We start from the raw sequence: 26,756 nt of genomic DNA on the forward strand, positions 1-26,756 counted from the left end.
TTGTCCTTCCGTTTTTTGGTTAAATGAGAAGTCGGAGACTCCGATGGCATATTGTAACAGTAACTAGCCCCAAAAAATTCCTCTGCAAACTCCGCCCGACGCCTAAGAGTGCGTCGGTTGAAGGAGGCACAGGCTGTACAGGCCGAGACGTCGTGGTCTGGGCCTAGGCAGGGGAGGCAGTAGGAATGGAAATCCTTATGAGGTATTTGTTTCCCACAAGTTAAGCAATTATTAACTTTAAGCGTTTGATCTGACATCGGCTGAGGCAAGAGAGAGTCCCCAACGGGGTACTTAGCTTTTGAAGTCTTCGGTAGCTGAAGTTACAGGAGCTGGCCGACCGGCACTTGCCAACTGCTTCTGCTTCGGGCACCATGCGGCAAGAAAGACCGAGGAAGATGGCGTCGGCTGACGCTTTTATACCCCAGGCACTATGACGTCGGGGAGAGGGCGACATCAGCCGACGCCGGACCCAGACTTTGGAATCCGGCCGACCGAAGGGCTGCCAGAGGCAGGATAACCCATATGTAAGGACTGCAGATGCATCCTTGAAGGACATCTAGAGGAAGACTAACTAGAGGAAGACTAACTAGAGGAAGACTAACTAGAGGAAGACTAACTAGAGGAAGACTAACTAGAGGAAGACTAACTAGAGGAAGACTAACTAGAGGAAGACTAACTAGAGGAAGACTAACTAGAGGAAGACTAACTAGAGGAAGACTAACTAGAGGAAGACTAACTAGAGGAAGACTAACTAGAGGAAGACTAACTAGAGGAAGACTAACTAGAGGAAGACTAGGTTGAGATGGGTCTTCTCCTCTAGTCTGCATCCAAATGGAGAATCTTTTCCACTTATTTGCATAAGATTTCCTAGTACTAGGCCTCCTGGCCTCACGAAGGACCAACTACCTGTTGAGAAAGGTTTAAATTATGAGCCAGGCAGTCAAATGCAGAGTCTGAAGGTGAGGTTGCAGAATCTTTCCTCCATCCTGAGCCAAGAGATTTGGTATCAGGGGAAGATACCAAGCCCAATACCGGGAGAGACTGTGAAGAAGTGGATACCAATGCTGCTGGGCCAGTCTGGAGCTATGATGATGGCCCTTGGTTTTTTGTCCCTCATCTTTAACAGCACTCTGGGAAGAAGAGGCAGAGGAGAGAATGCATAGATCGATAGCTGTGTCCAGGGGAAGGACAGAGCATCCACTTTCCAAGCTTTGTCGTGATGATCCCTGGTGCAAAATGTTGGAAGAAGGTCATTGGCCAGAGAAGAAAAGAGATGCACCTGAGGAGTGCCCCAACGCTAAATGACGCAATGGAAGATGGACCTGTTTAGTTGCCACTCGAAGATCCAGGAGCTGTCTGCTCAATTGGTCTGCCAAGGTGTTGAGCCTTCTTGGAATAAACTGGGCTATTGGATGAATGCCCAAAGAAGTTGCCATGGACCATAGCCCCATGCTTTGTCTGCAGAGGGGTAAGAGTGAGTCCCTCCCTGCTTGATGTACCATATGACTCTAGTGTTGTCTGTCCTGACTAGAAAAGTACCAGGAGAGAGAAGATGCTTGAAAGCCATCAAAGTTTGCTGAACTGCCATCATTTCCTTCAGATTTATGTGCAGTTGAGCTTGTTGATAGGTCCAAGTTCCCTCTAGATGAGGTCTCCAATCTGGCTGGCAGGAGAGGTGGACAGAAAGGTAGGCCTTTTGTTCTGTGCACAGGCTGTTGCCCACCAAAGGAACTCAGTCTGCAGGCAGGGAACCAAAGGAAGAATCAAGTCTACATCCTGAGTGTGGTGACATCAAAGATTTTTGAGGTACCATTGTATTTTCCTCATATGCAATCTTGCATACGGAATCATTAGCATACATGAAGCAATTAACCCCAGGGCTTGCAGGAATTGCCTTGCAGAGAGCTGGGTAATGCTTGCCAAGTCCTTGAAGTAATTTGAAAGATCAGTCTGTTTCTCTTGAGGGAGGGATACCATCTGGGCAGCGGTGTTCAGACTCGCTCCCAGGAATACAATCCCCCTGGTGGGTACCAATTTTGACTTCTTTTCGTTGACTGTGTAGCCTAAAGAGGTGAGAAGATTCTTTACAAAGTCCAAATCCTTTAGAAGTTGCTCTGGAGAGTTTGCTTGAATAAGGCAATCGTCCAAGTAAGGGTAAATGTGAATGTTTCTTTGCCTGCAAAAGGCAATGATTAGAGCTAGATATTTTGTAAAAACTCTGGGAGCAGTAGATAAGCCAAAGGGCAGTGCAGAGAATTGGAAGTGCCTGTTCCCAGCCCTGAAACGAAGGAACTGCCTGCAGCTTTCTCTTGTAGGGATGTGCAAGTAAGCTTCTTTTATGTCCAAAGTCACCAGCCAGGAATTATTGGCCAGCCTTGGCAGCAACTGCTGAAGGGTGAGCATTTTGAATTTGGGAATCACCAGAAAGGTGTTTAGAATGGACACATCCAGAATAGGGCGCCAGGGGCCCCCTTTTTGGGAACCAGGAAAAGTCTTGAGTAAAAGCCATGGCCTATCTGAAGTGCAGGAATTGGCTCTATTGCTCCCAGGTTTAGCACAGAAGAAACTTGGTTTTCTGCTTCTACCCTTTGAAGTGGAGGAATATCTGGGTATCTTTGTAGAACAGAGAAGGTGTGAAAGGAGAATTTGTAGCCTTGGGATACTATTTTAGCACCCAATTTGTCGTCAGTGATAGTGTGCCAGACATCTGCAAAAATGGCTAACCTTCCCCCCCCAAAGGAAACCCAGGGGCCACAAAGGCAAGCAGGGGAAAACCGGAGTCATTGAGAATGTTTGCTTTGGGAACTCTGCTTAAAACTCCCATATTTAGAAGATGAAGCTTGCCAGTGTTTAGCCTTGTGAGGGGTGTTAGTCTGTCCCCTGGAAGACCTGTAGCCCCTGGATCTAGTACAACCCTGTTTACTAGGGTCAGGAAATGTCCAACTCTTAGAAGGGTAATGCCTGCTAAAACGATGAGGCTGAACTTACAGAAAGTCCTTAACAGTTTGCATAGATTTAACCTCATCTTCCAATTTCTTCAACATCTCTTCTGCTTTGCTTCCAAAAAGACTGTCCTTATGCAAAGGCACGTCCAGTAATTTAGACTTTACAGGTTCAGAAAGGGGCTGTTCCCTGAGCCAAGCATGTCTTCTGATAACAGAACCAGTGGCCGCTGCTCTGCAAGAAGCCTCAACAGTGGCTGCTGCTCTTTAAGAAGCCTCCAAAGTGTCAAACCCATAATGTAGAGAATGTTTAGTAACGAGAGTGGCAGAATTCAGTAAGTCTTGCATGTCCTTATTCCCCATCAGGGAAGGAACACCAGCAATTTTAGCCTCGATAGCCTCCAAAGTATCCTGCTGATACTTAAGCATATGAAAGAGACAATTAACAGACATAATAGCCAAGGTGGAAGTACAAACCTTTTTGCCCCGCCTATCTAAGGCCCTAGATTCCCTGTCAGAAGGAACAGGATTTTTAGCAACCGTGGCTTTAACACCCTTAGGACCCTGAGAAATAATCTTTGGATCAGCAGTAGGATTCTTGAAAAGGAACTGATGAGAATCAGGAACTCTATAATACATGTCAGGCTTCCTGGGGGAAACAGGAACAGAATTAGGAGTCAAAGAATTCTCCATGAAAACATCTACAACTTCCAAAACCGGAGGAATAGCCAAAGGCTTATGCTGAGGCAAATCCAAGAACTCCCTAATCCGCTTCTTAGACTGAGGGAAATCCTGACTTTCCCATCTAAAATGCTCCCTGAGGGTATTCAGAGTATCCCCAAAAGAGAAGTCTTCTGGGGGGGCAGGCAGAAGGAATGGAGTCTTCAGCATCAGAGTCCTCAAAACCAGAAAAAAGCTGAGAATGTCCATCAGCAGAGTTGCCAGGGGCTGCGAAGGCGCCTCACTGAGCACCGGCGACTGGCCTAGCAGAGGCTTCGTCGTCGGTTTTGGACCTCGGATGCCTATCCTTTCCCTTGTCCTTGCGTTTTTGTAAACTCTGGTTGTCGGCTGGTCCGACTGCATTATATAATTAAATTTTCGGCCAAAGTAATGAAATGCAAGATCAAACAGACGCTTGATAGTGCGTTGGTTAAACCTAGCACAAAACCAACAGCTAGCAACGTTGTGATCAGGGCCTAGGCTAGGAATACAGTAAGAGTGAAAATCCTTATGAGGTATTTGCTTCCCACAAGAAATACAATTGTTAACTTTTTCTGACATCGGTCTGGAGCAAGAAAAAAAGTTTCCCCAACGGGGTACTTAGCTTTAATGAAGACTTCGGTTCTGAAATTCGGATGTGAAAATCTCAGGAGTCGGCCGACCGGCACTTGCGAACTGCTTATGCGTCAGGCACCGCGTGCCAAGAAAGCCTGAAGAAAATGGCGTCGGTTGCATCTTTTATACCCCTGGCGCACTGACGTCAGGGAAGAGGCAACAGCAACTGACGCCGGACCTAGACTTTGGAATTCTGGCCAACTGAGGGTAGCCTGTCAGTAGGATAACCCAAGAGTAATGACTGCAACAGTGAAACATGATGAAAGTACAGTTTTGTACCTACCATAAATGTAGATGTTCGAGTGTATACCCTGCTGCAGTCATCACACTTGGGTATTCTTGTCATCAGGCGGTCCCGCAGTCGGCCTGAATTCCAAAGTCTTGGTCTGGCATTGGTTGCGGTCTCTTCTTCCCTGACGTCAGTGCGCCAGGGGTAGGCATCCAACGCCATTTTCTTCAGTTTTTCTTGCTCCAGATGTCAGGTGCCCCCCCAAGAGATGGTCAGTAGATAGTACCAATAATAAAAGCTTAGCACAAACAAAACATCCCTCCAGCTATAAGCAAATACACCACAAAGGTTGTATCAGACTTTAAGGTATTGAAAGGTTTTAGTTAGGTCAGAGGGGATGGAGGGAGGGTAACCTGGACTGCAGCAGGGTATACACTCGAACATCTACATTTATGGTAGGTACAAAACTGTAATATGTTCATCGTGTTACCCTGCTGCAGTCATCACACTTGGGTAGAATCCAAAAGCTAAGGATGGGAGGTGGAGTCAAATAGGGTTACAGGAGGCTAGAAGGCCCTGCAAAACTGCAGTGGCGAAGCCAGCTCTAGTCAGAGTAAAGTGGTAAGTGATCGTGTTTGGTGAAGGTGTGCACTGAACTCCAAGTTGCAGCTTCCAGAATATCCTTGGTTGGCACTGCCCTGAGGAAGGCTGTACATGTAGCTGCTGCCCTGGTGGAGTGGGGCCTTATGCTAGCAGGAACTGGTTTTTCATGATGGGTTTTACAAAAATGTATGCAATGTCCTATCCATTTGGAAATGGTCCGTTTTGAGATAGCCTTTCCTTGTGATGCTGTAGCATAGGATACAAAAAGTTGGTCAGATTTTTTGAAAGCCTTAGTTTTATCCAAGTAGTAACGTAGTTGCCTGTGAATATCCAAGGAATGCAGGTGTCTTTCTCCTTTGTTCTGTGGATTTGGAAAGAAGGTGGGTAAGTGGATGGTTTGATTTAGAGCCACACTGGATACCACCTTTGGCATAAAGGAGGGGTTAGTTCGTAGAGAAACTCTGTCTTGATGAAACATGAGGAAAGGCTCTACTGCCATTAGTGCCTGTAGCTCTGAGACTCTTCTGGCTGAAGTAATTGCTAGCAGCAGGGCAGTCTTCCATGATATAAACTTTAAGTCAGCTGAGAAAGCTGGCTCAAAAGGTGGCAGCATAAGTTTTTCCAGAACAAAATTTAGGTCCCAAGTTGGTGTTGGCGCTCTCCTGGGAGGCCTAATGTTTTTTGCCCCTCTGAGATACTGCCTTAGAAGTGGATGTGAAAATAAGGGAGGATCCGTGTTGCAGCGAGCTGAAATAGCTGAGGCGTGGATTTTAACAGATGAAAAAGAAAGTCCTTTGTGTAACATTTCAGTTAAATATTGTAGAATCTGAGGCATGTCCGGCTGAAGGGTATTTTGGCCTTTAGCTTGGTTCCAGGTGCAAAATCTTTTCCATTTGTCTGAGTAGGCTTTCCTGGTGCTGGGCCTCCTGACCTCCAGAATGACATCCATAACACATTGTGAAAGAGGGGTTGGTTGGTTGCTTAGGTGATGTGCCATGCAGCCAAATTTAAGGTTTTGAGCTGGCTGTGTAGAATCTGACTGCCTTGCTGTGTGAGTAGATGATGAATTTGTGGTAACATCCATGGTGGGTCCTGGGCCATGTTCCTTAGTAGTGGGTACCAGTGCTGACGTGGCCAGTCCGGGGCAATGAGTATCATTCGAGATCTCTCCATCCTGACTTTCAGCAGCACTTTTGTGAGAAGGGGCAATGGAGGAAAGGCATATATTGTCAGCATTTCCCAACTGAATGAGAGTGCATCCACTTTCCAAGCTTGATGGCGAAATGCCCTTGTGCAAAATTTTGAAAGCTGATGGTTTTGGGGGTTGGCAAACAGGTCTATGTCTGGGCGCCCCCATTTTTGAGTTATCATTGCAAATGCTTGTGGATCCAGTTTCCACTCGTGGGGATCCATGATGTTTCTGCTTAGGTCATCTGCGAATGTTTTTTTCCTGGCAGGAATTGAGCTTGTAATTGAACTTGGTAAGCCAGTGCTGTGTTCCACAAGGTCATTGCTTGCCTGCATAGAGGGTAGGAGTGTGTACCCCCTTGTTTATGTACCACATTACTGTGGTGTTCTGTCCTTATAAGTTGTCCTCGATGTAAGAGGTCCTTGAAGGCTGTCGGAGCATTCTGTACAGCTAGCATTTCTTTTTGATTGATGTGCAGATTCCTTTGATCTGCAGTCCATATGCCTTGAACTCACAGTCCTGCCATGTGTGCCCCCTAGGCATAGTCCGATGCATCTGTTGTCAGTTTGCCTGGCTGGGGTAAGGTGAAAGACTGACCCTTGTTGAGGTGACATGCTTGTGACCACCATAGAAACTCCTGTTGAAGGCAGGGAATGAGAGGTATTGTTTCCAAGCTGTGGCTGTGTTGAGTCCATACACTTTTCAGGTACCATTGTAATTTCCTCATATGCAGTTTTGCAAATGGTATTAGTAGTATGCAAGATGCCATGAAGCCCAAGGCCTGCAGAATTTTTCTTGCAGGGAGTTGGGTCTTTGTTGCCATTATTTTGAAGTATTGAGTTAGTTGTAGTTGTTTGTCTGGCGTCAGAGAAGCCATCTGGGCCGTTGTATTCAAGCTGGCACCCAGGAATGTCATATTTTGTGAGGGTACTAGTTTTGATTTCTTTGCGTTTACTGTATACCCTAGGCAACTTAGAAGGTGTTTTACAAAAATCAGATGTTGTAAGAGAATGTCCTTGCTTTCTGCTTGGATGAGGCAGTCGTCCAGGTATGGGTATATTTGAATTCCTCTTTGCAGTATGCAATTACTGGTGCCAGGCATTTTGTGAAGACCCTGGGTGCAGTAGATAAGCCAAAGGGCAGTGCATAGAATTGGTAATGGGTTGAACCTGCAATGAAACGGAGGTATCTTCTGCAATTTTGTCTGATCGGGACATGCAGATATGCCTCCTTGAGGTCCAACGTTACTAGCCAAGCTTTCTTGCCCAACATGGGAAGAAGCTGCTGTAGTGTTAGCATCTTGAATTTGTGTACTTGCAAGAAGGTGTTTAGAACTGAAACTCCAAGCATTGTCCTTTCTGGGGACTAGAAAGAGCCTTGAGTAAAATCCTTGGCCTTGCTCCTGTGTAGGTACCAGTTGAATGGCTCTCATGTCTATGAGAGCTGTAATTTGTTTTTGTGCCTCTGCCCACTGATTTTGTGGCAAGTCTGGCATTCCTTTTATTCTTGGCAAGGTGTGGAAATGGAATCTGTATCCTTGTGAGATAATGTCTAGGACCCATTTGTCCTTTGTGACGATGCGCCAGTTGTCTATAAAAAATGCTAATTTTCCTCCCAAGGGAGCTGCCAAGAGATTTTTGCATGGCAGTTTGAGGTTTAAGTCATTGTGTTTCTCTTCTAGTAGCTTGGGACCTGTCTTCTCCCTTCTGTGTTGCAGTGCCCTATTGGCGAGGTTTGTAAGGGATTTGTGCTTGTCCTCTGCCCCTTGGGCGTCTCTGTATTTACCCCTCTGTGGTCTGTCAGAAGCTGGAAAGGACCAATTTTTTGCTGGCCAATTTCTGCTGAAGCGTGGGGGTTATACCTGTAAGAAATCTTTGACCGTCTGCATAGATTTTGCCTTATCCTCCATTTTCTTTAAAACCTCTACTGCTTTAACCCCAAATAAGACATCCTGCTGTAAGGGTGCATCTAGTAACTATGCTTTAACTTGATCAGGCAGAGTTTGTTCCTTTAACCAAGCATGCCTACGTATAACAAACCCAGTAACAGCTGCTCTACAGGAAGCTTCCAAGGAATCAAATCCACACTGTAAAGTATGTTTGCCCACCTGTTCAGCTGCATGCAACAGATCCTGCATTTCTTTGAATTCAGACTGTTGAGGGTGCGTGCTCATCTTTTGTTTTATTTGAGACATAAGGACTTGCTGGTATTTCAGCATGTGAAATTGGCAATTTAGTGCTCTCATAGCTAGAGTAGCTGAGGTGTAAACCTTCTTCCCCCACCTATCTAGTGCTCTGGAGTCCCATTCAGAGGGTACAGGATTTTTAGCTATAGAAGCCTTAGCCCCTTTGGGACCCTGGGAGATTGTCTCTGGGTCAGCAACAGGGCTTTTGTAAAGGAATTTGTGTGAGTCAGGCACTCTAATATCTATCTGGTTTGGCTGGAGCAGGAGGCAGAGAATCTGGATTTAGACTAGAATCTAAGTAAACATAATCCACAATGTCTAAAACTGGAGGGATAACAAGTGGTCTGTGCTGGGGGAGTAAAAGAAACTCTCAGAGCCTTTTCTTTGAGTCGGAGTAGTCCTGACCTTCCCAGTGGAAATGTTTCCTCATGGTATGTAAGGTTTCCCCAAAGGAATAGTCTTCAGGGGGAGAAGCTGAGGGAATGGAATCTTCAGCATCAGAATCTTCATAAGGGGGAAAGGAGTAATCCTGTTCCTCAGAGAAGCCTGAGGAAATAAGACACTTGATCAGAGGAGGCATAATCCTCCTCTTGTCTAGGCCTTTTGTCTGGGGGGGGCCTGATTAAAGAAATCAAATCTTCAGCCATTTTAAGAATCTGTTTTTTAGGCATGGGTCCTTGAACTGGAGACTGATGTGCAGTATTTTTTGGTTTTAGAGAAGTCTTAAGTTTAGCATAAGATTTTATGGTGAGAGTAGTCTGTCTGAAGACACCTTCTGTAACCGAAGGTGTTTCCGCAGCACCGGCTTCTTCTGCAATGTTGTCGGTAGGGCCTAAAGAAAATGGCTGCGTCGGCCTAGAACTCTCTGCTTGAGACTCCAAAGCGGTCTGTGGTTCCAATTCTGCTCTGCAGTCGTCAGGGGCTGCGTAGGCACCTCACTGAAAACCGGAGAACCGGCGACCAGCCCAGCCGAGGCCTCGGAGTCTAGCTTGGATCTAGGCTGCCTGTCTATCTTTGCGTTTTTTATGCACGCCGGTAGTCGGTTGCTCCGACGGCATAGTGTAATTAAATTTCCTACCGTAGTGTCGTGCGAAATCAAAGCGTCGCTTTATAGTTCGCTTATTGAACCTAGCTCAAAACCGACAACCAGTGACGCCGTGGTCTGGGCCTAGGCAAGGTATACCAATAAGAATGAAAGACCTTATGAGGTATTTGCTTCCCACAAGAAATGCAATTGTTAACTTTTTCTGACATCGGACTGAGGCAAGAAAATGTTCCCCAACAGGGTACTTAACTTTGAAGACTTCGGACTGAAATTCGATTAGAAAATCTCAGGTGTCGGCCGACCGGCACTTGCGAACTGCTTCTGCTTCGGGCACCGCGCGGCAAGAAAGACTGAAGAAAATCGCGTTGGATGCCTCTTATATACCCCTGGCGCACTGACGTCAGGGAAGAAGAGACAGCAACCGACGCCGGACCAAGACTTTGGAATTCAGGCAGACTGCGGGACTGCCTGATGACAAGATAACCCAAGTGTGATGACTGCAGCAGGGTAATACGATGAACATCACCTTCCAGAGTCTGAGGCAGACAAAACATCTGGGGACGATTCCCTAGCCCTCTTAAAAGGAGGCTGAAAGCTCCTGATAAGAGTTAAGAGATCACTAGCCATCTTAACCATCTGAGCCTGAGGTAATTGAGGGGAGTCTGACGCCTGTTTAGTAGTAGATTTTCTGCTAAAGAGGCTTACTAGAAAGCCGGAGGGACTCGGGAGGCCTAGCCACCACAGAAATGTGGGCCAAGGTAGTCAGTCTGGATCTGGTCTCCGGGCAGAGAAAAGTGGCCTCAGAAGCCTGTACCTGCCTAGCGGCTCTGGAGCCATTAGAGGCGACGACTGGCGGGGGGTCATAAGGAAAGGTAGAAGCCGGAGAAATGGAGGACTCAGGAAAGGCCTCCGAAGATGCCTGTTGCTGAACCATCAGCGGACTGCAGGGGCAAGGAAAGCACCTCACTGGCTGCCACCAGACCGACAAACAACTTAACGGGGATGTCTTCGGTTAATTTAACCCTAGGCCTGTCGCGGTCCTTATCCTTGCGCTTCTTAGGCACATCCAAAGTCGGGAGACCAGAAGACGCCATACCAACATTCAGGCCAAACTCCGAAGTGCTTATACAAAATCCTAGCTCTACGGCATATGGTACACGGATTAAAAGAAGCACAGAGATCACAATTTGGGACGTCGTGCTCAAGGTCAAAACAAGTAATACAATAAGAATGAAAACCACGATGCGGAATCTGTTTTCCACAGGCAAGACAGTTATTAATTTTCTCTGACATTCGTTAAAGCAAGAAAAAATGGTCCACAAAGGGGTACTTATCTGAGGATGTCTTCAACTTTAGAAGTCGGAATACAAAAAAAGAGGTAATCGGCCGACCGGCACTCATGCGAATTGCTTCTGCTTTGGGTTCCGCGGCAAGAAAGACTGAGGAAATGATGTTGGCTGCCTGCCTTTATACCGGACATCTTGACGTCAGGCTTAATACGGAGGCAGCCGACGTCGTATACCAAGGAATTTGGTATTCTGGCCGAATGCGGGCTACTGGGAGCCGGATAACCCCATTTGTAAGGGCTGCAACAGTGAAATACGAACATCAACGAATTCCACGATCAGGTGGGAGGGGATGTGGAGGAGGACAGAAGCAAGACAGCACAGATCTACCATTATGCTAAGTACATCATTTTCCTGATGTTTCTTCTATCCTTTCCTCGATGGATAGAACACAGTCCCCAGCTAATATAATGCCTGTTGGGTGGATTCACAGAAGGATATTCCAGAGGACAGCTGCACCAAACGCTGTCCTGCCTCTTGGCAGTAAATCCAGTTTATAACAGGATATGAAAGTATGAGCGTGTGACCAAGTGGCAACTGCACAAATATCAACAAATGCTCTAAAAATTAAAGCAGTTGAAGTTTCCACAGATCTTGTACAGTGCGTTTTATGGGTCTAGGTAAGGATAAACCTTTTTCTTCGTATATATGTGTGATGCAAGCAGGCAACCATCTCAATAATGTAACTATAGAAACTTCATGACCCAGTCTCTTTGCTGAGAAGGACACAAAAAGTGGATCAAACTTTCTGAATGCTTTTGTTCAGTGGATGTAGAAGAGAGCTGCCTATGAACATCCAACAAATGTAGCATGTATTTGCCCTTATTGGAAAAATTCAGGAAGAAAATTGGAAGAGTGATGCTCAGATTTCAAGTGGTCTTGGTAGCTACCTTTGTTAAAAAACGGACTGGTTCAGAGGGAAGGTCTATCCTTATGAAAAATGATGTTTTACATGTTAAGGTCCACCTTGGCTGCAAGTTCAAACTGTGGTTTAGTCAGTGCTTGAACTAAAATAGTAATATCCCAAGGAGGAGAAGGATCTCTAAGATGAGGTCTAAGAAAGTTGCCCCTCAAAAGGCTTTAGATAACCTGAGAGAGGCAAGTGGAGAGCGATTTTCTCAAATGTGGAAACTAGAAATAGCTGACAAATGGACTCAGAGTAGCTAGTACCTTTCTGAAAAAGGCAGGCTAGAAAGTCTTAACACTGTTGGAAGGGGCACTAGAAAAAGGATCAAAATTCCTTTGAGTAGCCCAAATACAGAACCTCTCTCATTTGGTTTTGCAAATCTTCCTAGAAGACTATTTCTGGGATGAAGTGAGAACGTGGATCACTTGGGAAGAAAGCTTGGATTGATTAGCCATCACTGAAAGTCAAGAAACCAAGAGGTTAATCTAAATGCTTGAATATCAGAGAGGCAGGCCGGATAAGTGAGAAATGAGATCCAATTTGGGATTCTGTGCCTACAGGGGGTGTTGCAGATGAGGCAACAGGGTAGGGAAACCACATCTGCAGGCCAAAAGGGGGAAATTAGGATCATAGTGACCTTCCACTCTAATGCTTTCTGAAGAAATTTGGGGATGACAGGAATTGCAGGGAAGGTGTAAAGGAAACTGGGACCAGGGGCAAGTGTGGATCACGGCATCCCTTGGGAACTCCTCCCACTGGGGGGATAAGGGCAAAGAACCTGTTGCATTTGGGGGTCTGCGGAGATGCAAAAAGATTGGGGTTGGACCCTGCAGGGGGAAATCTGTTCTGCCACCTTAAACTGAGGGATCATTCATGAAGCAGGAAGACAGATCTGCTCAAACTGTCCACTACAACACTGGACTTCTCAGGAATGTGCAAGGCTAGAACAAAGCGATTGGCAGACATCACCCTTGCAGCCTGAGGAAAGCTGCTACAACTGCCATGCATTTGGTGAACACCCAGGGGGAGCTTTAGTGAGGCCAAAGGGCAGGGCTCTGACTTAGAAGAGACTGGCTCCCAGACGGAAGTGGAGAATCTTCTCAATCACCTGTCCAGCTTTTGTTTATTGCTGTTCTTTTGATTGCCCATCCATCCTGAAATAGTAGTATGCATCCTTTATGTCTATGCAGCACATCCAATCACTCACACACAGTAGTGGGAGAATGGACTGAACTGTGACTACCCAGAATTTTGACTGCATGACATACTGGTTGAGGCAGCCGAGGTCCAAAAGTGACCTAAGGTCCCCAGTCTTTTTTGGCACTGAAAAGAATCTTGAGTAAGTTCCGGATCCCAGCTGGTCTTATGGGACCTCTTGGATGACTTGCTACTTCTTTAGCAGCTTTTATTTCTTTGAGTGCTGCTGGTCCTTAACAGGGTGGAAGTTTTGTTAACTTTGAATTTGGGGAATGCAACAGCCTCTCATTATTATCTTCTGCACTCATCTGTCGTTCATGATGGACATCTAGGTTTTTGGGTGCAGGGATATGTGCCCGCCCCCCAACTGCCTCCACAGAACGGTAGCCAGGCAATCCTTCAGGAGCACAGGGCCTCTCAGCGAAGAAACCTCTGAACCAGGGGTGAAGTCCATTATTAAAACTCCTTTGGGGGGGTGGAGGCCCATCTCCAGTAGTGTCAGGAGAGAACCCTTAGGATTTCAGGAACCAGAGCTTCTTACCCCCTCTCTATTTTCTAGAAGATGACCTCTGGGTGGTAGAGAACTGTAGTCCAAAGGCAGAACAGGTCATTTCCATCTTATTTACTTCAGGTCAGAGTTGCTTCCACTTTAGGCCCAAAGAGAACCATCAAACGGGGTACTAATAAAGGACATCTTGAAGTGCTCCACAAAGTCAGACAGCAGCATCTAGGCACATCCCCTTACGGTAATGTCCATATGTGCAGCTCTCAAAGCACTTCCAACAGCACTGGAAATGAGATGCATTGAGAATATGGACAGTGACTGTAGGGTGGCGGAGAATCCCTGGTTTTCTTGTTTCCTGCAGAGAGAAACCAGAATTTCTTTGGTCAAATCCCCCTGAAATCTTGTGTGCGCCAAGTAATACAGCGACTTCATAGAGAAAGGGTAGCTGATGCGCAAGTCCACTTCCCTAACATGTCCAGAGCCACTGACTCCTTCCCTAACATGTCCAGAGCCACTGACTCCCTGTTAGGGGGATAGACAGAAAAGCTTTCCTCTGCCAGCTCTTTTTTTGTGGTCACCACCACTACAATGGAATCTACGTCTGACCCTTTGCTCCAATGTTGATCTTTCAGGCAGACCAAGTACTTGTCTGGTTTATGGGGAATTGGGTCGGCTATGTCTGGCGCCTTCCAAATCCACTCTGAGATGAGATCTACCATCTCTTCAGTGGGGGACCACCTAAGATGTAGCTGAGCTAACCAGAAGACCTCAAGGAACACTGAATGGACCACCCGCCTGTCTGTCTTGGGAGTTTGAGAATTTCCCCAGAGTGAGACATCCTTAAAGTGGGAGATGTGGTGGACCCCTACCTATCATCATCCATCTCCTCTGTGACAGACTCCTTGGGGGGTGGGGTGATTACATGCCTCCTTTTACATGTATGGCTCAGAGATGCCTCTTCAGTGGGGGTGTTCTGGTCGAAACTCTGAAGAGATCTTTAAGCCCCATATACAGACTGTCTCGAGGTTCAATGGGCCTGGCTGTCCCACATGTATTGGATGAGAAGGATTACGACCTAGGGGTCGTTATGGGTTGAGCAGAAGTAGAGAAAGAAATTTGGTCATCTGAATGGAACAGTGTTCTCTACGCAGCCTCAAACACAAGCCAAAGGAGATCTCGAGATTTGTCTGGTGACAGCAAATGCAATTTCTTCAGGTAAACCACAGAACTCCACTCAGCTCAGACTGGAGGCTGATACCAGCATTGAGCTATCCAGCACAAGGAGGCTCCAAGAGGAAGGGACAGCTCTGAAATCCTTGGATGAAATGCTCGGATCTGTAACTCACGAATCTGACAAGTGGCTTGAGGTAGGAGCTACTACAAGAGGAGGGGAGGATACACAATTCCTGGGTCCAGTGGTGTTTGGAGCCAGGAGGACCCCTAACTGAATCTGGGTCCTGAGAAGCTTCCTCATGGTCCATATCTGCATAGGAGAGAGACTCCTGGTTGACCTCAGGGAAGAAGCAGTGGAAGGAGGCTGACAACCAATGGCTAGTATTTCCTGAAAAAAAGTGCGAGTGGACTTGGAGAAACTGGCTCCGGGGAAAACCGTAAGACACGGACAGGTGGAGTTTTAGATATGTTCATGATCGGGCTTAAGAGAAAAATGCTGGATCCAAAGACTTACAGGATTTAGACGCCAGAGCCAAGAAAGCCAGACTGGATGAATACCAAATCAGGAGAGTGCCTTCTTAGCTCCTTAGTCTTCTCCTTAGGGCCTGTAATGTTGCCCCCTTTAGATCTATCAGAAGACTTTTTTTTTTTTTGTTGAAGAAAAAGCTCCAAAATCAGCATACTGAGACTTGGACAATCCTCCTGCAGGGGTAGGGAGAACTCTCTTAAGAAAGTTGTGTACACTTACCATAAATGTAGATGTTCGTGTGTATTCACTGTTGCAGTCGTCACATTTGGGTTATCCCTACGAGGGTAGCGCTCAGTCGGCCCAAATACCAGAGACTTAGTATTTCAGTGTCAGTTGCTGTCGCTTCAGGACTGACATCAGGTTGCCAGTAGTATAATGTAAGGCAGTAGATTCCATTACATCAGTTTTTCTTGCCCTGTAAGGAGCCCCCAAGAGGGAGCTAGGATATGGTGGAAGAACCCCACCAGTGGAAAGTAAATACCAAAAGTTCCTTGTAAGGGGGGGGGGGGAGAGAAGGGGGATGGAGGGAGGGAAACCAGGACTGCAACAGTGAACACACTCGAACATCTACATTTATGGTAAGTGTACACAACTGTACTAGGTTTTGTGTTTTACTGTTGCAGTCATCACATTTGGGTTGATTCCCAAAGCTGAGAAAAAGGGTGGAGCCAGTCAAGACGACTAGTGGCTGGCTAGGATGCCCTGCAAGACTGCAGTGGCAAAGCCTGCCCTGGATTTGGAGAAGATAGGCAGGTGGTAATGATTGGTGAAGGTGTGAATAGATGTCCATGTGGCAGCCTCCAGGATGTCCCTGATGGGGACTCCTCTGAGGAAAGATTCAGAGGTGGAGGCTGCTCTGGTAGAGCGAGTTCTGACCCCCTTAGGGGGAGGTTTCCTGTGGTGCTTGTAACAGAAATAGATGCAGTGTGCTATCCCCATTTGGAAATGGTTTGTTTGGATATGGCTTTGCCCTCTGCTCCTGCAGCAAACCTGACTAGCAATTGATCGGTCTTTCTGGATTACTTAGTCCTGTCTAGGTCGAATCTGAGCTGTCTGTGCACATCTAGAGAGTGCAGGATTCTTTCCCCCTTGTTTTGTGGGTTAGGGAAAAAGGTGGGCAAATGAATGGACTGGATGAGAGCCACGCTGAACACCACTTTGGGCATGAAGGATGGGTTAGTCCTGAGGGATACCCTGTCAAGCATGGAAGATGATGAAATGGCTCTACAGCCATGACTGCTTGCAGCTCAGATACTCTTCTGGCTGAAGTGATGACCAGAAGCAAGGCTGTTTTCCAGGAGAGATACTTTAGCTCTGCTGAAGATGCTGGTTCAAAGGGGGACAGGGTGAGCTTTTCCAACACAAAGTTTAGGTCCCAAGCTGGGGTAGGTGCTCTTCTGGGTGGGCCTCAAGTTGTTAGCCCCTCTCAGGAACTGTTTAATGAGAGGGTGTGAGAAAAGTGGGTGCCAAGTGTTGAAATGAGCAGAGATAGAGGCATGAGTTTTGATTGAGTAAAAGAAGAGACCACTGTGTAACAGGTCAGGTAGGTAATCCAGTATGAGGGTAGGGAGGGCTGTGCCGTATCGGCTCACTTAGCTTGAATCCAGTTGCAGAACCTTTTCCATTTGTCAGCATAAGACTTTCTAGTGCTAGGGTGTATAGCCTCACGTATAACATCTAGAACCTGTTTACTGAGACTGGCAGCTTGGTCAGTGGTTAGGGAATAAGCCAGGCTGCCAAACTGAGTCCACAATTGGGGATGCATGAATTCTCCTTCCCTCTGGGTCAGGAGGTTTGGGGTCTGAGGGAGATGCCAAGGTGGCAGTGGGGACAGGTTGCGCAGCAGTGGGTACCAGTGCTGGCGAGGCCAGTCTGGAGCAATCAGACCTGTCCTCGGGTTTTCCTCCCTTATTTTGAGCAGTACCCTGGTAATGAGAGGTAGTGGGGGAAATGCATAGACCGAGAGGTTGACCCAGGGGAAGGATACGGCATCTACTTTCCAAGTCCTGTGGTGAGGCTCCCTGCTGCAGAACTTGCTGAGCTGATGGTTGGAGTGGGACGCAAACAGGTCGACCTTCGGGGTGCCCCATTTCTGAGTTACTAGGGTGAAGGCTCTTTGGTCTAGCTGCCACTCATGTGGGTCCAGATCATTTCTGCTTAAGTTGTTGCCAGAGAGTTTTGAGAGCCTGGCAGGAATTGTGCTAACAGGTGTAGTTGCATGGCTGAGGCTGTGTGCCAAAGGGTCATGGCAAGTCTGCATAGAGGGTAGGAGTGAGTCCCTCCCTACTTGTTCATGTACATCAAAGTGGTGTTGCCTGTTTTAATCAGTAGAGCCCCTGGGGAGAGAAGGCGCCTGAAAGCTGTCAATTTGTGCTGGACAGCTAACATCTCTTTTTGGATGATGTGCAGGTGTATTTGCTGTGGGCTCCATTGGACCTGAATGCACCTGTCATCCAGGTGTGCACCCCAGGCATAGTCTGATGCATCTCTGGTGGGGGTCTGGGCGGCGTGGGGTGGTGAGAAGGGTAGTCCTTTGTTGTGGTAGCATGCTGCTGCCCACCAAAGAAAATCTTTCCTTAAGCAAAGTATCACTGGTATAAGAGTTTCCAGGTCTTGACAGAGTTAACACCAAAGGCTTTTTAGGTACCACCGAAGTTTCCTCATATGCCGTCTGGCATATGTAATGAGTAGCATGCAAGATGCCATGAACGCTAGAGCATGCAGGATTTTCCTTGCGGATAACTGGGGTCTGGTGGCTAGCTGACAGAAATAGGTTGTCAGATAAGTTTGCTTTTCTGGAGTAAGGAATGCCATCTGGGATGCTGTTTACAGGCTTTCTCCCAGGAATATAATCCTTTGGGTGGGTACTAGTTTGAATTTCTTTTTGTTGACAGTGAACCCTAGGGAGGTCAGTAGGGACTTTACAAAGGTCAAGTGCTTTAGCAGCTTTTCCTGTCTGCCTGAATTAGGCAGTAGTCTAAGTATGGGTAAATTTTAATGTTTCTTTGCCTGCAAAAAGCAATGGCAGGAGCCAGACATTTTGTGAAAACTCTGGGAGCAGTAGATAAGCCAAAGGGAACTGCAGAGAACTGAAAGTGCACAGATCCTACCCTGAAACGTAGATATTTCCTGCAGGATTCCCTGATTGGGATGTGGAGGTAGGCCTGTTTTAGGTCTAGGGTGGCTAGCCAAGCATTCTTGAATAGCATAGGTAGTAGTTGCTGGAGGGTGAGCATTTTCAATTTTGGTATTACCAGGAAGGTAAGGCTAGATCGAGGATGGGGCACCAGGTGCCTTCTTTTCCAGGTACAAGGAAGAGCCTGGAGTAGAAACCTTGGCCTGTCTGTTCTGCAGGGACGTGCTCTATTGCCCTCAGAGAGAGCAGGGAAAGGACTTGCTTTTTGGCCTTTGCCCACTGGTTTGGAGATGGATCTGGGAACCCTTTTGGGGTTGGGAGAGTGTGGAAAGAAAATCTATCTCTGGGACACTATGCTGAGGACCCAGCGGTCGTTGGTAATGGTGGCCCAGGCACTTGTGTGGAAGGAGAGTTTTTCTCCTAGGGGCAAGTGCAGTGGGCAGAGGGAGGGGGTGGAAGTGGAGAGTCATTGTGAGTTCTTAACATGTGGAGGTGGCTTAGCACTCCCTGGTTTTGAAGTGGAGGAACTCCATTGCTTTGATCTCTGCATTCCCTGTGGCTGTTGTCTGGGGTGTCTGCTTCCTCGGGATTTGGGCTGAACTGGCCTGGAGGGGGCAGGAAAGAACCAGTATTTGGAGGAGCAATGCAGAACCTGGGTGACTGGACCTGTAGGAAATCCTTAACTGTCTGCATATCTTTAGCTTTTTCTTCCATCTTTTTTAAGACCTCCTCTGCCTTGGTGCCAAATAAGTTGTCTTTGTGCAAAGGTGCATCCAATAATTTAGATAAGACATAGTCTGGCAAGGGCTGTTCCTTAAGCCAAGCATGCCTTCCAAGGACAGAACCGGTGACTGCTGCCCTGCAAGATGCTTCTAGGGAGTCAAAACCACAGTGTATGGTGTGCATAATTACCCGACTTGCAGAATGCATCAAGTCTTGTAACTATTTTCTGCAAAAGTAGGAAAGGATGACATTTTTTTGTTTGAGGAGTTCCATGGTATATTGCTGAAATTTTAGCATATGGAACTGACAATTTAGTGTTCTGATAGCAAGAGTAGCAGAGGTGTATACTTTTTTACCCCATCTGTCTAGAGCTCAGGAATCCCTATCTGTGGGGGTGGTATTCTTAGCAGAAGTTGCTCTAATTCCTTAAAGCCCTTGAGAAATGACCTCAGGCTCAGCAGTAGAATTTTTAAAAAGAGTTTGTGCGAGTCAGGGATTCTGTAATACCAGTCAGGTTTCCTGGGAGCAGGAGGGGGGTGTCAGGAGTCAAACTAGATTACATGAAAACATCATCCACAACATCGAGGACAGGAGGAATGGCCAAGGGTCTGTGATGTGGAAGATCTAAGAATTCCCAGAGTCTCTTTTTTTGACTGAGGGTAGCCCTGACATTCCCATTGGAAACGCTCCCTTAAGGTATGAAGGGTTTCTCCAAAGAAAAAGTACTCTGGCGAAGAAGCTGAAGGAATGGATTCCACTGCATCAGAATCCTCATAAGCAGAGAGGGGCTGCATGTCTTCATATTCAGATGCATCAGAGTCATCAGACTCCTGCTCAGATAAAAAGTACAGTTTTGTACCTACCATAAATGTAGATGTTCGAGTGTACACCCTGCTGCAGTCTGACTGCAGTCTGACAACAGGATAACCCAAGTGTGATGACTGCAGCAGGGTAACACGTTGAACATCTACTGGGTACAAATCTCTTTCTTTTGGAAGGGGTAGCTTGGCTTCCCCTGATCAGCGTTATAAGGTCTTCCACCATTTTAAGCATTTGAGACTGAGGCAAGGAAGCAGGTGCTTGAGAATGGGTTGTCTGTTTCTTGGGCGTGGTGTGTACCCTGGGCCATAGAAACTCAGTAGTTTTCGAAAGAACGTTACATGCGAAAGAAGTCTGTGTCGAGAATCGGTAGTGGGAAGTACTTCCTCAGAAGCCAGTGTCTGCTCAGCGGCTCCGGACTCATCCAAGGTACAAATATCCGTAGGCTCCTTAGTTGAAGAGTTTTGTGGCATACCAGACTCCGACAGGGTCTCGGTAGCTGCCTGCGAATCCACAGAAGCAGGCATCACGGGCCGCAAAAGCGCTTTACTGAGGACCGGAGAATTGACTAGCTTAACGGAAGCATCATCTGTAGGTTTGGACCTGTGCGGTCTGTCTGTCTTTATCCTTACGTTTGTTTGGTAGATCTGCTGTCGGATGGCTTACCGAAGCCATATCGGAATTCGAGGACTGTGAGCAAAAATATCTAGCAACGATAAGAGCCCAGCGACATATAGTTCTGGCACTGAACAAAGCACAAAAGCGACAGCGAGGGATGTCGTGGTCTGGGCCTAAGCAAGTGACGCAGTAAAAATGAAAGTCTCGGTGTGGTATTTGCTTTCCACAGGCGTGACAATAGTTACCTTTTTCTGACAAGAAAGAGAGCAAGAAAAAAGAATCCCCAACGGAGTACTTGGCTTTAAAAGACTTCAGCTTCAATTTAAAAAATGAAACTTGGATAGCGGCTGACCGGCACTCATGCAAACTGCTTCTGCTTCGGGCTCCTCGGCAAGAAAGACTGATGTAATGGTGTTGGCTGCCTTGCTTTATACTACTGACTACCTGACATCAGTCCTGAAGCAAAAGCAACCGACGCTGAAATACTAAGCCTCTGGTATTCGGGCCGACTGAGGGCTACCCTCGCAGGGATAACCCAAATGTGATGACTGCAACATGAAACACCAAGAACATCTGGCTTATTCTTCCTCTTGATCACCGTCCCGGTACCAAAAGCTCTACATATAGCACACTATTCATCCAAGTCTGTGGTCTCAAGACAGTACACACATTTCGAGTGAGAGTCCAAGTTGGATATCTTACGACCCCAGGCCACGTGCTTTTTAACTCAAAATGTTTTTCAGACATAATTAAGAGTCACAATGAAAAAGGAGAAACAAGCAGTAAAAGCAGTAACCTCAAGTTATTAAAAATACAACAGAATATATGGATCTAGTTCACATAATTGAATTTTCACTTACTCGAAAATGAAAAGGACAGAAAGACTTTGCCGAAAACCTACTTTCACAAACACTCTGATCACTACCACGTTACTCTGGGAAAGGAGCTACTTGATCACCATGGCAAAATAAACAAACTGAAGCAAACCAAACCCACCCAAGTGGGGGGCTGCACCCCCCCCAAATAAATATACCAACTCCGAGACTGTACTACAGTGGGGAAAAGGGTAAAGTTCACCATGGTGGTCAAGTATTTCCATTCCCAGAGTAAAATTCTGGTGATCCAACCGTCCATGAATGTAAGTTTTCTGCAAAGTCATCTCGTCCTTTTAAGTGTGGGGTAAATGAAAATTCAATCATGTAAAGGGGATCCATATATGTCTTACTTAGGAAAGATGGTGCCGATGCACGAGGAAATACCAGGGTATATACATCCCTATAAAACATCTATATAACATAACTACGACATGGGAGATAGGATATAATGAGAGCACAGATAAAGTACCAAAAGATATGTAATTGTAGTATAGAAGTGGAAGCAACAATGACATTTTTTTTTATGACTTTAACCCACACCTGAGCAAGGAGATCTGCATCTGTCTTACAGGAGTGGCAAATGAGATCTAAGATAATAGTGGGCATTGCAGGTGGTTATGGGTAAGGGGTGAAGCCTGAGCTTAGGATCCAAAGTCTTGACTGGCTGAAGACAGATCCAAGGTTGGATCCGAAGAGTCATCCATTCAGGAAGGATGGAAGACGCATCAGATCTGTAAACAAATCTGTAAAACAGAAAATACTCCAACAAAAGTGAAAAAAAAAAAAACACATACACAAAGATGCAAAACAAAGGATGGGGGAGCTTACCCCATTTCATATTGCCTACAGCAAGCTTCTCTGAAATCTGTTACTGGTGAGAGTTCTGCATGAATTGGCTGACCATTAAACCAACGATTATTCAAATCTATCACCGCCCTTTCAGCGTCTTCTTCACGTCGAAACTGCAAGGGAGAAACTTAATTACTATGTCATGAAAAACAGTATTAGATTTTCTTTTATGTTAATACTCTCAGAAACAGTTAACACACACGCTACAACACGCAGAAAAAAGTACAGGCTTTATAAAATGCACACTAAGACAATAAACTGTCAACTTATTTCCTTCCTCTCCAGTGTCATTAACTCATGGGGTATGTCCACGCAGCTGACACTGGGACTTGCCAGTGTTTTCCACAGCAATGCACAACAGGGCGTTACCTGTAAACATCTGATACAGCCACTAGCTGACAACAGGCACACTGGTGTGAGACAGGGGCCAGAAAGCAAAGACTTTGGAAGTGCAAGCTACAGGATATGTACCTGTAAAACTCACAAAACTGGTACTACATAAAGCAAAAGCAGGAACATGTTGTATACAACTCAGGCTGGCGCCTGCATAACAGTGCCAAAAGCAATTCTTCACTCCTAAAAAGCTTGTCAGGCCCAAAGATGCTAGCTCATTCACAACAATGTCAGAACAATTCAATGAGTGGAACTCTGTTTTAACAGACGTCATTATAATCAACCCCATCATCTCCATTTTTACATAGGGTCAGACTAACATCAACTGCTGCCACCTCTCGATCAACAGCCACTTCTCTTACCTTCTTTGAAAGTCATACTTGTCACTTATCTTCTCTTATGCAGTTTACTGCCCGGACACTGGCTTCCTCCTGCCTCCTCCAAATATGTTTTACCAAACAATCTTTTGCTTTTCTGCATATGTGACTGAACCACCATAATCTGTTATTGACCCTGGGGCTATTTTGCTTTTCACTTTGATGTCATCAGTTCTTCATCTGTCCTACAATAAGCTTCATCTCCATCATCTCAAACTTCCTTCACTGCTCAGGTTTCTTTGCTACACAGAAGAACCAGGTGCACTATTGTTGTGTAGACATTTCTTTTTCAGCTTCTTTGGCAGTCTTCTATCAAATACTACCCCTGATGCTGTCAGTTGACTGCAACACCTCTTATTCTAGCATTGTCCTCTTCATTCACAAACTCTCTTCTCTTAAATCTCCCACAGAGCTCAAGTTGTTAATGTTACCCTTCTATCTCAATTTTAGCTTCGTTATTTATGGTCATAGCCACTGTCTTGTCTGTATTCATTTCCATCCAGTGTGCCTTCAGTGCTACATTCCAATCCCCTACCATTTATTAAAGTTTCTGTTCAGTCTGCTTGCAGCGCCACACTGCATATAGCAGCTTTGCTGGTATGTCCCCTCCAAACAGCTTCTTGATATGGTCCATCACTAGTATGAACAGGAGTGGGCTCACTGTAGAACCATAAAGCACATCCACTTTGACTGGGAATCCTGAGTCCAAACACTAAGCACACATGCAACAGTGGGGCCTTTTACACAGCCAGCACTAATCTGACTGTTTCCAGGACTTTGAACCATTGTCAGAATGTCCAAATCTTTCTTGGGACATTGTCATGTGCTTTGTCCATGTCTACGGATGCACAGTTGTCCTCATTCTTCACCTCTAGCTTCTACACACTACCTGCCTCACTGTAAATATTGGTGGTGGTGTACTGCATCCAGATCGGATTCAGAACTGCTTACTTCCCACCTTACTTTTGATTTCTTCTCATATTTATCAATCACCCTCTCCGGTACTTTCACACAGTGTGACAAACTCAATACCTAGTTCCGGTCGGAATGTTAACAGGCTAGCAGCAATTTTCTGTGCTCTGTTATTTTATTTACTTTTTGACAGGAAATTATACTTCCAAGTTATCTTATTTGGAATTTTTTGACAAAATACTAATATTTTGAACTGTTCTAGAAGATAACAGCAACAAATTGCTTATTTTGTTATTAATTTCCTGTCAAACATTTGCTCAGCCGATCCTTCACTGGAAAACAGAATGAGCCACACAAAATTGAACTCTCAGGAATCTCTTATGGAGAAAGCACTTTCAGACTATTAATTAACATACAAGAGTTTTCACTGAAAATGGACAAAATAGACAAGCTGGACAACTTCAAAAAAAAAAAAAAAATGTTCCAAGCAAACGGAACAAATGCAGGAATCTCAATCAACAGAAATATCAAGAATAGAAGTGTCATTAAATGACAGAATGGAGATTAGTAGAGGAAGTAAACAATACTGAATTCCTTCTGAGACAAAACACTACTTTTAGACAAAATAGATGACTTAGAAAATAGGCCCTGGAGGAACAACATCCGCATCTTTGGCTCACCCGAGAAGATAGATAGAAGACGGAAATATGACAAGTTGGCTACCTAATGCTCTTGCTTTACCAGAAGCAATGTCCTATGGAATCGAAAGGGCCCATAGATCTTTGACTACATCTATTGCATCTAAAAATAATCCATCACCAAAGATCTACTACTGTAAAGTTCTTTTCTTCACAAGACAAAGAACTAATTCTGAAAACTGCTTGGACAAAATCTCCCATCAGATTAGGGAAAAAAACAATAAGGTTTGATAATGATTATTCGTCTACTGCGATATCTAAAAGAAAGAAAAAAAATTTCTTTGATTAAAGAACGAAAGAATAAACAGATCAAAGTTCATTCATCTGCTATTCCCAGCCAGCATGACATTAAAATCTTTGATGACTTATACAGTGCCATAACTTTTCTAAAGGCAAAAAACATAGACTCCAAATCTGACTTCAAACCAGTGACAAGTGGAGTACCACAGGGCTCAGTCCTGGGACCTCTCCTGTTTGGTATCTACTTCTCTGAAGTACATGGTAACGCAGAAGGCCTTTGGCTAATGAAGTTCACAGATGAGTGCACACTAGGAGCCACAGTCGAGTCCCCAAATGATGTGGACATCCTACAGAAGGGCCTCACTAAGACAGATGCCTGGTGTCAGAGCCATGGCCTCAAGCTCAATGCCAAAAAGTACATTGTCATCCCCTTTGGTAAAAACTCTGCACCCATGAACAACCACATAGGCGGCAGTCTACTTAACGCCGAATGTGTGATGGGAGACTTTTGACCCATGTGGACAGTAGTCGCTCCTTTGATAATCACATTGCCACAGTAGTCAGGAAATCCTTCTACGTGGCACACCTCATCACAAAAGGGTTCTCATCCACAAAAAAAAAGAGGTCATTGCTCCCCTCCAGTCGACATTCATTAGACCCACTACAGAGTACAACACTCCTTTTGGAATGTACCTCAAGACATCTGCAGCAGCTGGAAAGGCCACAGAAGTACCTCACAAAGAGGATTACTGGCCTCAGACCGGCTCAAAAAACTCCAGCTTTACTCTGTAGCATATCGCCTACTCCGAGGTGATCTCTGCCCAACATATAAAGCTATGTCAAACCCACAGTTGTTGGACATGCTACACCTAAAGAAATCCCAATCCCTCTGAGCTACACGCTCTAGGGACCTAAACCTTGTCACCACAATAAACAAGACATGCTGGAGGGATAGATTCCTGCCCACAGACTTCCCATACTCTGAAACAAGCTACACATCTATGTCAAGCAAAGTTCTTTATTAGCACTCTTCAAGAAAAATCTTGATGAGTGGATGGGAAATAAGAAATACACCCCAAGGATCACTTCTGTGGCTCTGCTCGAGAGGGGCACATGAAAATAACTTTCTTGGGTGGCTTAAGCCAGGGATCCTTGTTGGCTAGGCTTACTTAGGCCCTTGGGACAATAGCCTAGCACCTACCTATGAACCAGGCAGAGGATATGGAATGGAACAACTCTTTGAAAAGGCAAGCAGTAAGAAATAACTGGAAAACAAATGAAAAAGAAAAAAAGAAACTGATTTCTTTTAAAATCATTTAGTAGTCTGTTTATTTAATTAACAAGAAGATCATTACTAATTACAAATTATTCTTACTAGCATGCTTATAGCTCAAAGGGAGACCTGGATGCATCCTAAAACAAGGTAATTATTATTAAACTAATTTCATCATCTTTTTTTTAGTTCAAAGTTTAAAATTAATGTGTTCAAATATGTGGGGACTTGATTACACACACTAGCATATATATATATATATATATATATATATATATATATATATACACATACATATATATTTATACATACATATATAAATAATATAAATGTATATTTGGCTTTGGGAAACAACATTTTTCAGTTTAGACTTCATACAGGTTTCCTATAATCAAAGAAAATGTACAGTAATATATGTAAATAGTTGAATAATTTATTAGATATAGCAAATTCACAGATAAATGCTGAGCTACAGAGCATATACCCCCCCGTATATATACTAAAGGTCTGTGGCTGACAAAGTTTTCTGGTGAATGCAAACTGCGAGCGGTCACTGAATCTCCAAAGGATGTCAACATCCTACAAGAGGGTCTTGCACAAACAAATGACTGGTGCCAAAGTCATGGCCTTAAAAACTCAATGTAAATAAATGCATCAT

At 45.3% G+C, this 26,756-nt stretch overlaps 1 protein-coding gene across 4 annotated transcripts in view; it reads right to left on the reverse strand.

Annotated features, from left to right (window-relative positions):
* Positions 1 to 26,756, reverse strand: part of U2AF1 (U2 small nuclear RNA auxiliary factor 1) — a 1,073,176-nt gene that overhangs the window by 354,417 nt on the left and 692,003 nt on the right. For all 4 annotated transcript variants that reach the window (XM_044072241.1, XM_044072239.1, XM_044072238.1 and 1 more), the window contains exon 6: positions 22,185 to 22,318. In XM_044072241.1, coding sequence (XP_043928176.1) covers positions 22,185 to 22,318 — 134 coding nt within the window. The remainder of the gene's footprint in view (positions 1 to 22,184; positions 22,319 to 26,756) is intronic.

Source organism: Protopterus annectens, chromosome 5.part0, assembly GCF_019279795.1.
Source record: "Protopterus annectens isolate FY-2018-M chromosome 5.part0, PAN1.0, whole genome shotgun sequence".
Classification (NCBI taxonomy): Eukaryota; Metazoa; Chordata; order Ceratodontiformes; family Protopteridae; genus Protopterus; species Protopterus annectens.